Source organism: Halyomorpha halys, unplaced genomic scaffold, assembly GCF_000696795.3.
Source record: "Halyomorpha halys isolate HHAL.00 unplaced genomic scaffold, Hhal_1.1 Scaffold248.1, whole genome shotgun sequence".
NCBI lineage: Eukaryota > Metazoa > Arthropoda > Insecta > Hemiptera > Pentatomidae > Halyomorpha > Halyomorpha halys.
In genome coordinates, this window is record NW_027105672.1 from 445,866 (window position 1) to 459,385 (window position 13,520).

General features: G+C 32.6%; 1 protein-coding gene across 1 annotated transcript in view; it reads right to left on the bottom strand.

Moving 5' to 3' along the window:
• Positions 1-2,032: 2,032 nt before the first annotated feature.
• LOC106680163 (ufm1-specific protease 2) overlaps positions 2,033-13,520 on the bottom strand; it is a 21,333-nt gene continuing 9,845 nt past the window's right edge. Inside the window, exons 7-10 of the mRNA XM_014419677.3 lie at positions 7,241-7,387; positions 5,394-5,526; positions 4,738-4,991; positions 2,033-2,485 (exon numbers count right to left, since the gene is read on the bottom strand). Of these exons, the coding sequence (XP_014275163.1) occupies positions 2,274-2,485; positions 4,738-4,991; positions 5,394-5,526; positions 7,241-7,387 (746 nt within the window). The 3' untranslated portion in view covers positions 2,033-2,273. The remainder of the gene's footprint in view (positions 2,486-4,737; positions 4,992-5,393; positions 5,527-7,240; positions 7,388-13,520) is intronic.

A 13,520-nucleotide genomic window follows, 5' to 3' on the forward strand; every position in this document is an offset into this window, starting at 1 on the left:
TCTTTTTTTTTACAACTACCCCAACATTTTCCCTTTGATTTTGGTCAATAGGATACCTGTATAAATAATTTTGTTTAATATATTTGAAAGAAATGTTAACTCTTCTAAATTCTATTATAAAAACTTCTTATAAAAAAAGGAATAAAGATTAAAAGGGTTAACATTTTCTTTCGAACATATATTAAATAAAATACATAATAGAAACGTTTGAGTGTATAAAAAGGCAGATATCTGGCTATTTTACCATAAAATTAACAAATAACTATGTATGTATAAATAAGGTGAAATAAAATAATACAGTGGAAACAAAAGAAATTCTAGACATGCCAAAATGTTATGAAAACATGTTCTATAAATAAATAATGTGGTATATGCATTTTTTTGGGACACTAAAATTCAAGAAAAATATAAGCATGCAAAATGTGCTATTTTTTTCACCAAGATCATGATTTTTTTTTTAATCTAGTGAGGAACCAATTTACAGAAAATTTTATGCAGAAATAAATGTCTTATTGGTTTAAAAAAATAAGAACCAAAAAACTGAAAATCTTCACCCTGCACTCAATATCTAGAAAGCTATCAACTGCACAAAAATAGATTAATTTTTCTTAAAATTAGTATAAATTTGGTACATTTTGCAAATACCTTCCATTTTAAAAAAAAAATAAACATTAACATTACACTAAAAATATACAATGGGATGGGATGGTTCATACTACACCTATTTACACATCGGCTCTTACCCCAAAGCAAAAAGTTTAAGGGACAAATGCAGCTCTCAGCTCAAACCTTAGGCCATTTGTAGCTGTGGGTTAAGGCATCACAATAGCCACCTCACAACAGCAACAGCACTGGTTTGAATCCAGCCTGAGGGGTTGTCTTTTATTTTTCAGTAACATGATTCTCCACTCTGGTTAGAATAGGTTGGGTTTTCCTTTATAACATTTTTTTTATTATGACAGTAATAAGTTAAAAAATACACAACAAAAAAATAGTTCTATGCTTTCTGAAAACAATGAAACTTAGAGAACTATCTTGAAAAAAGCAATGCGAGAAACTGGCCATAAAATAATAACATTGTCCATATTTAAAAGGATTAGGCGAATAGATCTCCTCCCAAAACAGAATAACCCATTGAAGCTTGACTTCATCCTCCTCAATAATGTAGCGTTTGCGGCACATAGAGGTCAAACAAAGCAGCCCTACATAAAATTTCATATGAAGAAATATTGATGCATGATTTTAGGTATAAAATAAATAAGTAATGGGATCATTTCCTATCTATGATGTCGACATCATTTCCAAAAATTAAGTTAACACATCTGATGATTTGATACATTTTAGGAATTTTTAAAATTCAATGTAAAATCTTTGAAAAGCCCCAAGAGAAAATATGGCCAGCCACATGAGGCCAGGAGGCTCCTGGATACTCATCTTTGTTATATAATAAACTATCCTTCCTGTTCTATGATAAAGCTATTTCTCATATAAGGTTGCGAGACCTGGGCTCTAACAGATACCGTAGAAAGCAGAATTGAGACATTTGAATGGGAAGTCCTCTACTCAATCACAGGAGCGATCTGGGATCAGAACCTTAACACATGGAGGAGAAGAAGTAACAATGAACTGCTTGCAGAGACTGGTAGATAGACAGAATGAACAAAGATGTGAAAGAGCTGTATGGAGTAAACTGGAAAACAGTAGCCCAGGATAGGTAGGTGTAGAAAACGCTGGTGGGTGGCCAAAGATCTACAAGGTCTGAAGAGCCAACCGAAAAAAAAAAAAATTAAATAAACAAATTAATAAATAATAATACAATTGATATAACGATTTACTGAATTTTCAATAAAAGTTTAATTATGGCGTTAAAAGTAAAAACAGAGGTTTTTTCATTAATAAAAAATATATATATTTGTACAAATAATATAAAATAAAATAATTACAAAACAATAACATTAACTATATACACAAGTAAACATATAATGATTAAATAAAGATATAAAGAATCAATAAATATATCATACTTTGCTTACAGTGCAGTGGGTAAAAGGAAAAGTTTAGAACTATAAATGGAACAGAAAAACCACAACAAAATATACTGAATGATGAACGTTTTTTGCTGGTTTTGTCAATTATATATATATGTTTGATACACAATGATATTATACTTCATAAGTTTCTTTTCTTGGTTTTTTTGGAAAGGAAGTTGTTTAAACATTCTGTATTTGCAAAAAAAAAATGAGTATACTGACTGAATTAATAATAAAATTAAGTTAATAACACCTGGGCCTCTGAGGAAGGCATAAATTATAAAAAGACCTAGAATCCCAAAAATCGAGGCCCTTCCAACCAATAAAACCTTTTTTCTGTATCTTTGCCAACTCATCATCTTCAGTATAATGAGGATCAAGGACAAGAAACTTGGTATCACCATTTTCTTCATCAATGTCAATTCCAAGTATTGTGTGAGCAAGGACACCCCCTCCTAAAAAAAACAAAAACAAAAAAATATATAAGTTGAATATAAAATAATGTGCGTGTACTAGTGTATAGTTACAAGGATAATTTTGTATTCAAAACACTATGAAGTGCGCAAAGCTCTCTTTTGTTATACAAGATTAATCTACTATTGTTAGATTATGTATTAATCTTAAGGAATAGTAATATCGAACACCAAAAATAAATAATTGACAAAGATAAAATATATTTTTCAAATGCAATTACTATATAGGGGTACAAGAAATAGTCACATGTCCCGCCCATTTTAACCACACCTTGCCATCATATCATACATATCTGCTTTAAGATGAAGATCTGGTTTAGAGTGCTTTTTTCTCTCCTGAACTCTAAACTTGATGGTCTCCAATTATATTCTAATAGTAACAAGATATCTGACTAAGCAGTATTTATTATTTTCTTTAGTAATTTATTTTCCTAAAGTTTTGAAATTAAAAATTGACTTTGTATTTTGAATACATAAAAGTTGATACATGCCCATTATATGGAAAGGTGGAGTCAATTTTTACATTATTTATAAGATAAAAAGATTTGTCTTTTACACAACAATATTTTTTTATGTTTAATCGTCTCACATCTAACAAAAAATTCATGATTTGATTGATTTGTTTAAGTAGACCCTAAAAGAATCAACATTCACAATTGTTCAGTTAACACAAATAACTATCGAGCGCAATCCTATTTCATTTTTAAACCTAGTCTAAGTTTTACACTCTCAGCTAAACCATATGAGAGTTTTGAGCAGCCTCTGTTGTTTATATTTCGAATCATATCAAAGCAGTACACAAAAGTACAATTTTCTGAAGACCAGGACTGCCCAACCTTATAATAACTTGTACAACTGTACTGCCTCCTCTATTCCCTTAACAATAATTATTTCTCTATAATATAGGTGCTTGTCATTAAAAATATTTTAGCAATGCAATATTATGCAAAAGAAAGTGTTAAGTTGATTTGAAATTAATGAAATTGTGACAAAATAGGGTAATTTGACTTGTAATTAATGAACTGGGCATAATAGCCCGGAAAACGTTCTTAAATAATTTGGATGTGAGGTGTAAACTTATATTTAAGATTGTCCTTGAGGATGGCCGAAACGTTGGACTGTTGATGATATAATATAGAGTGCTGAGACTTTGTGACAAGTGTGCCTTGGGTTGGGCACCCTTACTGTTGATCCATCAGAATATAGAAATTATTGTTGGGAAACTACCATTTATTAGTCAGTTTATATTAATGGTACAACATGCAAAATACTGTGTACAAAATCCTTTGGTATGGAAAACATTATTTCAACTGCGATGTCAGAGATAGGTAAGTACATGAAAGAAACACAGGAGGCACCAAATATTGATTTAGGAATTTAAGAGAATGTAGTCGAATTTTGACAAACAAAGACATTGGTTATATCCTCCAGGTCTCTTTAGATCTTTACATTAATACAAAGGGACGTAACAGTCGTGCGGGTTGGAGCGCAGGTCCCAGTGCACTCGGTTTGGAACATTGTGTGTAGCAGTTTAACATTCATTTTTCAGCGGTCCCGAAGAATGAATCTTGACACTCCCACCTTGGTTAGTAACCAGTGACAACTCAGGTAGTCATCAGGGGTTGGGAAAAAGGACCACTAGGCCCACTTGCCGGACTTGTTCCTCCCACCAAATACCAGTACCAGTACATTAATACAATTCACAAGTTTAAAACCGAAAGCAGTTCAGATTTCAATTAAGAAGACAAACAAAATTTTATTACTAATTCACATAAATAAATTTATAAAATAAAAAGCTTCATACAAATCTTTAAAAAAGTATAAGAACATAGGTACCAAAATTGAAATTGAAGCATTTAATTTTTCAACTTGTGACACAGACTTGTAAGAAAATGGCTGATTAGTATTTGAATAAAAAGATATTTTTAATATGTCCATTTCTATGATGTGATATTCACTATTTTTAATGATTTTTCAAATAGTAGAATGATTTTAATCAAAACCAAAATAAAAATGAAAACTAATATGTTAATTTGATTAGGTTGGTTTCCAAGTTCTGATTAAAATTAACTAACCATTTCCTGTTAGAAATTCCATTATCCTATTTAATCATTTTATTTCTACCTTTTTGTTTCTTTCTTAAGATTTTTTAAAATTGGTATTAATAAATTATTTCTGGTTAAATTACATGATTTTCAACCAATATTACACTGAATGGGTACATAATAACTTACCTATCATGATTGGAATACCATGTAGCTCAAAGTGTTCGTAAATTGCTTGTCCTAAACTACCCATTTCAGAACCAGATGCAACATTTAAAATAATTGATTGAGATTTCACAAAGATTTCTAATACATATGCAACTTCAGTAGATCCTATCCAAGTTTTACTTCCTCTAAATTCTCTTGGTTTGTCGCCCAATCGAACCAAGCATTCTTGAATTTCCCAATGGGTTGGTATTTCCATTGTTGTATATCCCTGTAATCTAAAATAAATTCATTTAAAAAAAACGATAAATGTAATGGTTAAGAATAGCTTTATTAATCAAGATTGTATAAATGATTATTGAACACAAAGGTAACATTAAAATAATCTTGAGCTTGAAGCTTTAATACATCAGTCAATTTTTCATTGTTTTAATGATAATTTTTGAATAATCCTAAGCCTAAACTTAAATTAATACTAAGGCACTATTTAGCTAATCAGCATAAAAAGTAGGCACATGTTTAAAAATTTTAATAATTTATTTTCTAGACATGTAACACAAGCTCACTATAACAGATTATCATAGATATCAGGAAATCAAATGGGTTTTGCTTATCTTATGGTCTCTTTATCCAATCTAAGAACTATAACAACATTAATACTTTTAAAAATGTATGCTTACTTAAACCATGAAAAAATGGTTTGGAAAGACCTGTAAGCACAACCCCAGCCACTATCATTCAAGCCGTCCATCATATAATGGTAATAATAATAGGCACCTTGGACAAGTGATGATTTGCTGCGGTCACTGCGAACTGAAAAAATAAAACAACAGTAATAAAGCAATTCAAATATCATATGCAAAGAAATCAAATGGTCATAGATCAAAAATTTACTAATGATCTTTTGGGTGCTTAGACAGTTTCAAAGATGTACTACTAAGTTTACCATAGCTAATCAATTCACGATAATATGCATTTATATTCATCTTCACACAGGTACTACAACCCAGTATAAGTCTTTTTCACATCAAGACATTGCCTCCATTTATGTCTGTCTTGTGTGAGGGTCTGCCTACCAAGCTCTTCTTTCCAGAAATATCATCTTTAATCTTGTCTGCCCATCTCAAATCTGGTTGACCTCTCTTTATTTTTCCTTCCACATACTCAAACAATAATTTCTTAATAGGTGAGTCACCATACATTCTTGTGATATTTATATTAAATAAATATATTCATATTAAGCGCAGTTGAGACCAAAGAAAACAACATTCTGTAAAATTAAATAATGGTAAACAATGGTGCTACCATTATAGTACATTTTCACCAGACAGAATAAACCAAAACCGATGAAATAATAGGCCAGTAAAAAAAGTATTTTTGATAGAAATAAATACTGGAAAGCAGGACATCATTTTTACTTCTCTATTTCATGACAATTAGGAGAACATTAGTTTTACAAGGTCCCTCGACTTTCGTTTATGTTACAACATTAAAAAATCTGGTTAGCATTAAGAATAACACTATGGTATCACGATAATTGATAGATAGATATACTTGGTAGCTTGAAGTAAAACCAGTAGACAATATTTGTGCAGAGATGAACTCTAAGGCATTCTTCTGGATTTGGACCAGCAATTTTGGTGTAACATACTGAATAACTACAGGTCAAGGTAGACAATTTGAGAGCTACACTTTTAGGCTGCTGATGGTTATTTTAAGAACTCGACATTTACCACCACTACCTATCACCCACAGTCAAATGGCTATGTTGAAAGGGGCATCAAACCCTTAAAATGGTACTCCCTATACACATTATTGAGTCTAGGAGCTGGAATGAACTTTGTGAATAGGGGATCCACTAGAATGGACTTCTTATATCAAAGAGAATATTCTCTGCAACGAGTCTAAATAATTCAAACAGGCCCCTATATTCCAGAGCAATGGACATCAAAGACTAAGCAAATTACCCTATAGATTAAAATTGAATAAAAATTCTAAATAAATACAATTCTACAAAGTCAAATATAACTGAAAGAAAACCCAATAGGGGAGGAGGAAGTGAGCATATTTTGAGGGCTGTGTGCTAATTAAAGCAGTAATAATAATAGTGTAATTGAATCACAACTGTTGACTTCCACTCAATACACTTAGCACAAAAGATAAACTCCCAAAAGTTTCTTTTCAGTAAAGGTCGGGTCTAAATTTATATAAATACAAATTGGCTTATGGTGTCAGACTTGTTTTTAAAACATATATACATTTTTAAAAAATAAAAACATTGGTAATCTGATGTAATTAAGATGAAATTTTAATAAATTTCACAAAAAATCCTCACAACATAAATTTCTATCCATATGAATAATAAAGACCTTATAAGAAGAAGAATATAGACCTTATCACTGTTTCTCATATCCACCACCTACAGTCCTCATGACCACTCATCAACCACACAAGTACTGAATATAATTAATAAACCAAACTTATAAATAAAAATAATGAATATATATTAAAAAATAATCAAACTTACTTCCTGATGGTTTTACTCCAAGGTGGACATTCATTAAAGGACGTGTTGTATAGGTAGAAGGAATTAATATCAAACTATTAGCTCTTCGAAAATAAGGCCTGTCCAGTGGTAAATTTAGAAAGGCATGAACTTGTCGCCGTATGCGAACTGAAAAACAAATATTACAGTTAAAAGCAAGATAATATAAGAAAAAATGTCATAGTTAAAAGCAATAGTAAGATAAGATTAAGGAATAATGCGGTAATGAAAAAAGAGAGAAACAAATTTATCAATATACATTAAGTAGTTTATGAAGACACATTTTTCAATTACATTTAGAGCAGTTAAAATGTTTATAAAAATAAAAAAAATACAACATCTAAAGGTTTCTTGCACCATGCTGGCAATGGCAATGAGGTTGTCAACAGTTGCTAAAAATATTAGGTTAGAACGAAAATGACATGCTTCAATTCAATTATTGTAATAACAGGTAGGGTCATTGAAAACCTGAGACTCAAGTGTTAACTAAGCATTTCTGGAAAAATTAAGCTACAATATAAGCAGCTAAGGTATTAATTTTTTTATTATCTTAAGTGGTACAAATAATCCTGCTTTTACCAACTGGTTATTTAACTGACGACAATTTTTATAATAAAAGAAAAAATCAATCAGAAATCAAAAATGCCTGAATCAGTAATTTAGGTGTTTCAAGTAATGTAATCATTGATCAATGTAAATTTCTCACAATTTTAGTGGTATCATTGAATTCCTTGAACTTTCTTTAAATTAGGTTCTAATGACTAAGAAATGACATTTAAAAACCAATAACAGAATACAGATTTAATACTACAATTTTTTTTACAGATAAATTGTTTATAGAAAGCAGAAAAAATGTATAAAAAGTTAGTTTCAGAATTATCATAATAAGGTGAGTTAATTTACAGCAGCAAAATGTTAGAGTTTGATTCGGTTCAGTTGATTCACTTTTCATTATAATAAAATTTAAATTGGACCAGGGTAGTACATGTTAACTGGAGGGAAGTAAATAAGTTATTAAGGAGGGAATAGTAATTATTGCATAAGGACTAGGTATTTGATTAAATATTTACTTCATTCCACCTCGAGGGACATATAGAGTTTTAGTGTAAAACCTTCAAACAGATGTGCACCTTTCAGTAGTATTATTTATAAATCATACACCTCACAACAAATGCTAAATGAATCATGTAAAACAAGTGAGGTGGACAAAAGTCAAATTGGGATATGCCCCATTTGATAATTTCTTGAACAATCTTGATACAGTTATGCCTGAGTTTGTGCAACTATTTTATAAGACTATTGTTCTAAATAACAAGTGCGGTTCTCATGAAACAGAGGAATCAGTGTGTGGCCTTTTCTTATGCTCTTACTTCAGTTACATGTCTTGATCTTTCAATTCCTCACTCATGACAGAAATTGGGACCTATTTTTACCAAAAATTCAGTTCCAAACAGCTTGTGAACAAGTACTCAGCTCATGGATTTCATGTTCTTTTAATGATGTGATGGATTATGAAGGTTCCGCGATCATACAAGCAGAATCCTTACCAATAATCAAGAAAAGAGCATTCATGCAGTTTGTTTATGACCACACAGATGTTGACATCATTAATTATAGCGAGAAAACAACATTTCACATTTAAAGAAGTATTTGTCAGCTTATATTGTGAGCTATTTGGGTTTATGAGCAGGTGAGGAATGGGATTTATTATAAGCAATCAAAAATAATTTTCTTCCCATTCCTCTGTGTTCCACGTTATGTACTTATGGTACAGTTTTCACATCACTCATTGAAGTCAGCAAGTGAAGCAAAGCTCATTCATAAAATTCTTATTTGTTACTTTTGATCAGTCACAATTCATAAAAGCATGAGAAATTGTAAAGAGAGGCTAACCCCAGAGCTGAGCTATGTGATTGTAAGGCTAAGTGGATTCAACCTCCTCTTGTCATGTATAGAGTGTGGCAAGCAGTGGCTTGAAGTAGCCATACTATTGAACTATACAATAGAAACACGAAGAACACTGGTTCGTTCTTCATCATCCAATTCCCATCACTGACAACTTGATGTCCCTTAGTTTGTTTATGCTTAGTGGAAGGTCATGCTATAAATTGTCATTGGGCTCAACAGCTTGGAATTGGAGGAGTTAAACTAATTGTTGGAAACATTTTGATAAATTAGGTTTCAAATGGAAAATAACATTGTGGTGTTGACCACCAGTTCAGTTTATTTGGCAAAAAAAGAGTAGTGGTGATCCACAAACAATTTTTAAGCATTTTCCATAATCAAGTAGTCGGAAAAGGATTTACAAGAATATTTCAAACACGTATTGGTCCCTTGTTTAATAAAATGGGGTATGATTTTTTCAAAGCTACAAAGTTGGTTTCTGACAACTCATTTAGGCCCCCACAACATATTGAAAAATCATTATTACATAAACTTTGCAAGCATGAATGTATCATTTGACTGGTCTAATAGTTGATGTATTTTTTCAAACTTGTAGAGCCATGTTAAGCTAAGAAGGTGGATTAAAAACAGTCCACAAACTTAACAAAACATATCTCCTTAATATTTTAAAATTTTAAAAGTGTTGTTTACAAGAGAAGAGCAACAAGAATGAGCATAAGAGCAGTCTCAATAGCCCTTTTAAAAATTAATAAGATCTTAATTATTTTTCTTTCTTTTTGAGGAAGAAACAGACCATTATTATTACTATTTTACTTTTTTCTCACATTAGAACATTTTGGGCTTTTTGCCCATCATACAGTTCTATTGTTTTTCTTAACTTTTTGATGGACATACATCAACTCATTAAAAGAAAATTTCATATTCAATTCTAAATATAAGTCCACATTCAGTTACTTATTATTCAAATGTTATTCTCCATTGCCAGGTTTATCAAATAAGTTAAGAAAACGACAGAACTGGAGAATGGGCAAAAAAATCTAAAATGTAGTTCTAATGTGAGAGAAAAAGAAACAGGTAATGAAAAAAGGGTTGTTTTTCCTGAAAAAGAAAAATTACAAATAAAACTCTTTTGAACTATTAAGTTAAAACTAATAACTTGTAATCTACAATTAAATTATGAAGATCATGTTTTTAAACCAATATGTGTAACATATAAAAATTTATCAGTTTAGCACATTCAAGAAATTACATTGATAACTTCATTTAATCATGTTATTATTCTCTTTTATTTTTACAGAACCAAATTTTAAGTTTAATTATCCATAAACCTTTTATTTGTATACATGAAAATATATTTCTAAAATATCACCTGCTTATTTTAAATAATTTTTTTTAATGATAAAATATTTACATTTTGTTTGAATAACCATACAGTATTCCTAATTTTGTTTTTTAAATACAAATTATTTATAAAAACAGCAATTTATTAAAATTATAAGTGGTATCTATGAGTTATATTTGGCCATTTTAATCCGACTAGGAAGATGCTTATTTAATTTTTAAATTATTTATATAATCTTAATGAAACTTGTGGCAAGGGAACCTACTCTGTATAAAAATAATTAGTTTTTTGATGAATAATTGGATTTTCAAAATTACAGATTTGAATATATATATATATATAAACAAGTTACAGACTGTCAGCTGACAGGCCTATATCAGCTTATCGAGGAGAACAGCTGACCGATTGTGTGTATATATATATATATATATATATTATAGACGGACAGGCTCTGCAAATAGATCAGTCTTTGAGAGTACTTCAAGCATTTCATTTCACACTCTACTCTCTCCTATTATTTTTAGTTTCACTTTAGTAAAAGATAACTGGTGCAAAAACCCAGAAACTTTAGATACCGGAGTAATTTTCAGTCTAAAAGAACTTTTTTTTTCATTCATATCTTTGAATTATGACCAGTAATGGAATAGTGAGAAGAGCAGTTCCGAACCTGGAGAATATGAACCAAAATAACCAACCTCAAGCTGTAGTCACCCAAACTTTAGCAGCAGACAACCCACCTCCAGAGGAGATTCAGCCATTACCAGAAGTCTCTTAAGCGCAATTTCATGCCACAATGCTAGTATGGATTATGCCCATACGGCGACCGCCCAGGACCTGAGGAAGGCTGTGTTGGACCTAGAAAAATTCACCAGAGAGACTGGAAAATTAAATAATTTTTTAAAAGGGGATGATCGCCTAATGGGGAAAATAGAAGTGAAGATGTTGGAGGATCTACTGGACAAGGATGAAAAAGCACTGAAAGCAGCGGTAGTCTGCCAAGTAAAAAGAAGTATCCTAAATCATATTCAGGCACAGGAAGAGACCCCCTGGAGGGTCATCAAAGAAAGATTAAAGAAGGCATTCGGAGGAGGACATTGGACCCCAGAGGAGGATATATTCATCTTGATCAGAGAAACGAAAAAACCGAGACAGTCTAGTGGGCAGTGGCTAATTGTGGACAGCACTTTGCCCTATAGATCCTGTCCATTGTGGGCAGTACGCAAGAAGAGTATCCCGGGCGAAAATGGTGAAAAGTACTGGGTAGTAATCAATTATCATAAACTCAATGAGAATACAGTCAATGAAAAATACCCTATTTGAAAATATTCATGATAGATTAGGCGGTGCTAAGATTTTTAGCACATTAGATCTAAAGGCGGGTTACTACCAAATTAAAATGCATACCAGGGATTAGCACAAAAATGCATTTACTTTTGAAAGAGGCCACTAAAAATTCACTAGAATGCCATTTGGTCTGAAAAATGCACCTGTAACAGACTTATGGATGAATTCTTGCAGGGATTGAACGAAGCAGTTTGACAGGTGTATATGGACGACCTACTAGTGTTCAGCAAATCAGAGAGTGACCATGTGAAACACTTGAAGAGCATGTTCCAGAGAATGAGGGAGTTCAGCCTCAAGCTTTCCCGAGAAAAGTCAGCACTAGGGCAAGAGCAGATCAATTTTTTGAGTGCCCCTCAATAATTTGTTAAAGAAAGGAAGCAAGATAGTAATGACACCAAACATAACACATAACATCCAGAAATGCATTGAGCAGCATCAACGGGACCCAGTTCTTGCATTTCCTGACTTCGAGAAACAGTTTACGTTCACAACAGATGGAAGTGAGTATGTTCCAGGAGCGGTGTTGGCATAGGAAACTGAAGAGGGAGAGCATCCTGTAGCCTATGCCAGTCGACGCCTCACCGAAGCAGAAGCCAGGATACAGTGCCTTAAAACGGGAACTTCTAGGAATCGTGAGGGCAGTGGAGCATTTCCGGTCCTATATGTTTGGAAGGCATTTTAGGGTCCACACTGATCATAGACCATTGCAATAGGAAGGAAAATTGAAAGTCATCCACGCACATTACTAAATGGAAGGAGATCCTCAACCAGTATAATATGGACATCACATACAAGCCTGGTAAAGAAAATGTTGTTGCTGACTAGCTCTCAAAGGCAATAATGGTCAATGCGATCGATGATAATCAGGGAGAACCATCTGGACATGCTAGATAGTTCTTGAGACAGTGGGCCCACTGCAGAAGCACTACTTATAATTTTCAAGTGGATTCGTTTACATGGAAGGGATAAAAGTGGGTAACATTGATAGACGTATTTAGCAAACTAGCTATGGCGACCCATACCCAGTGAACGAGAGGTCAGCAAAAGCGGTGTTAAGAGCCCTACGCACGTAGTTCCAGTTTTATGGCGTACCGGATAGAATCTCGTCAGACAGTGGAAGAGAATTTGACAATGCAAGCATCAGGGAAAAGATAAAAATCTAGGAGGTGGAATGACACCTTAAAACCCCAGGTCATCTAAAGGGCCGAGGAGGTATTGAAAGACTCCACAGCACCCTCAGTGACCACCTGCACCCGCAGTTAGAAAAGGGGCAAGAGCCAGGCGAAGCGATGGAACGAGTGATCGCAGCATATTCCATACACTCGGACACGGGGTTTTCTCCTTTTGAGATTATTTTTGAACTGCGGTGATGTTGGAGGAATTACCACGATGCAGCGACTGAGGAGAGTAATATCCCCATTAATTTTATGGCACGGAGGAAGATATGGGCCAAAGTTAGGGACAAACTTGAGAAGGAGAAATGCAGAAGAGTTACTAGACACAATCTCAGTATTTGCAATCTAATGGGCAACCTTAAAATTAGGACGGTGGTGTACCATAAAGTGAGAACTAGTAGGAGCAAAGAGTCAATATTGTCAACATAGAAAGGTTAAAAGAACCGAAAAAGCGAAGAACAGTTCACCTAGAACAATTAAAGCTTCCTGCAACAGC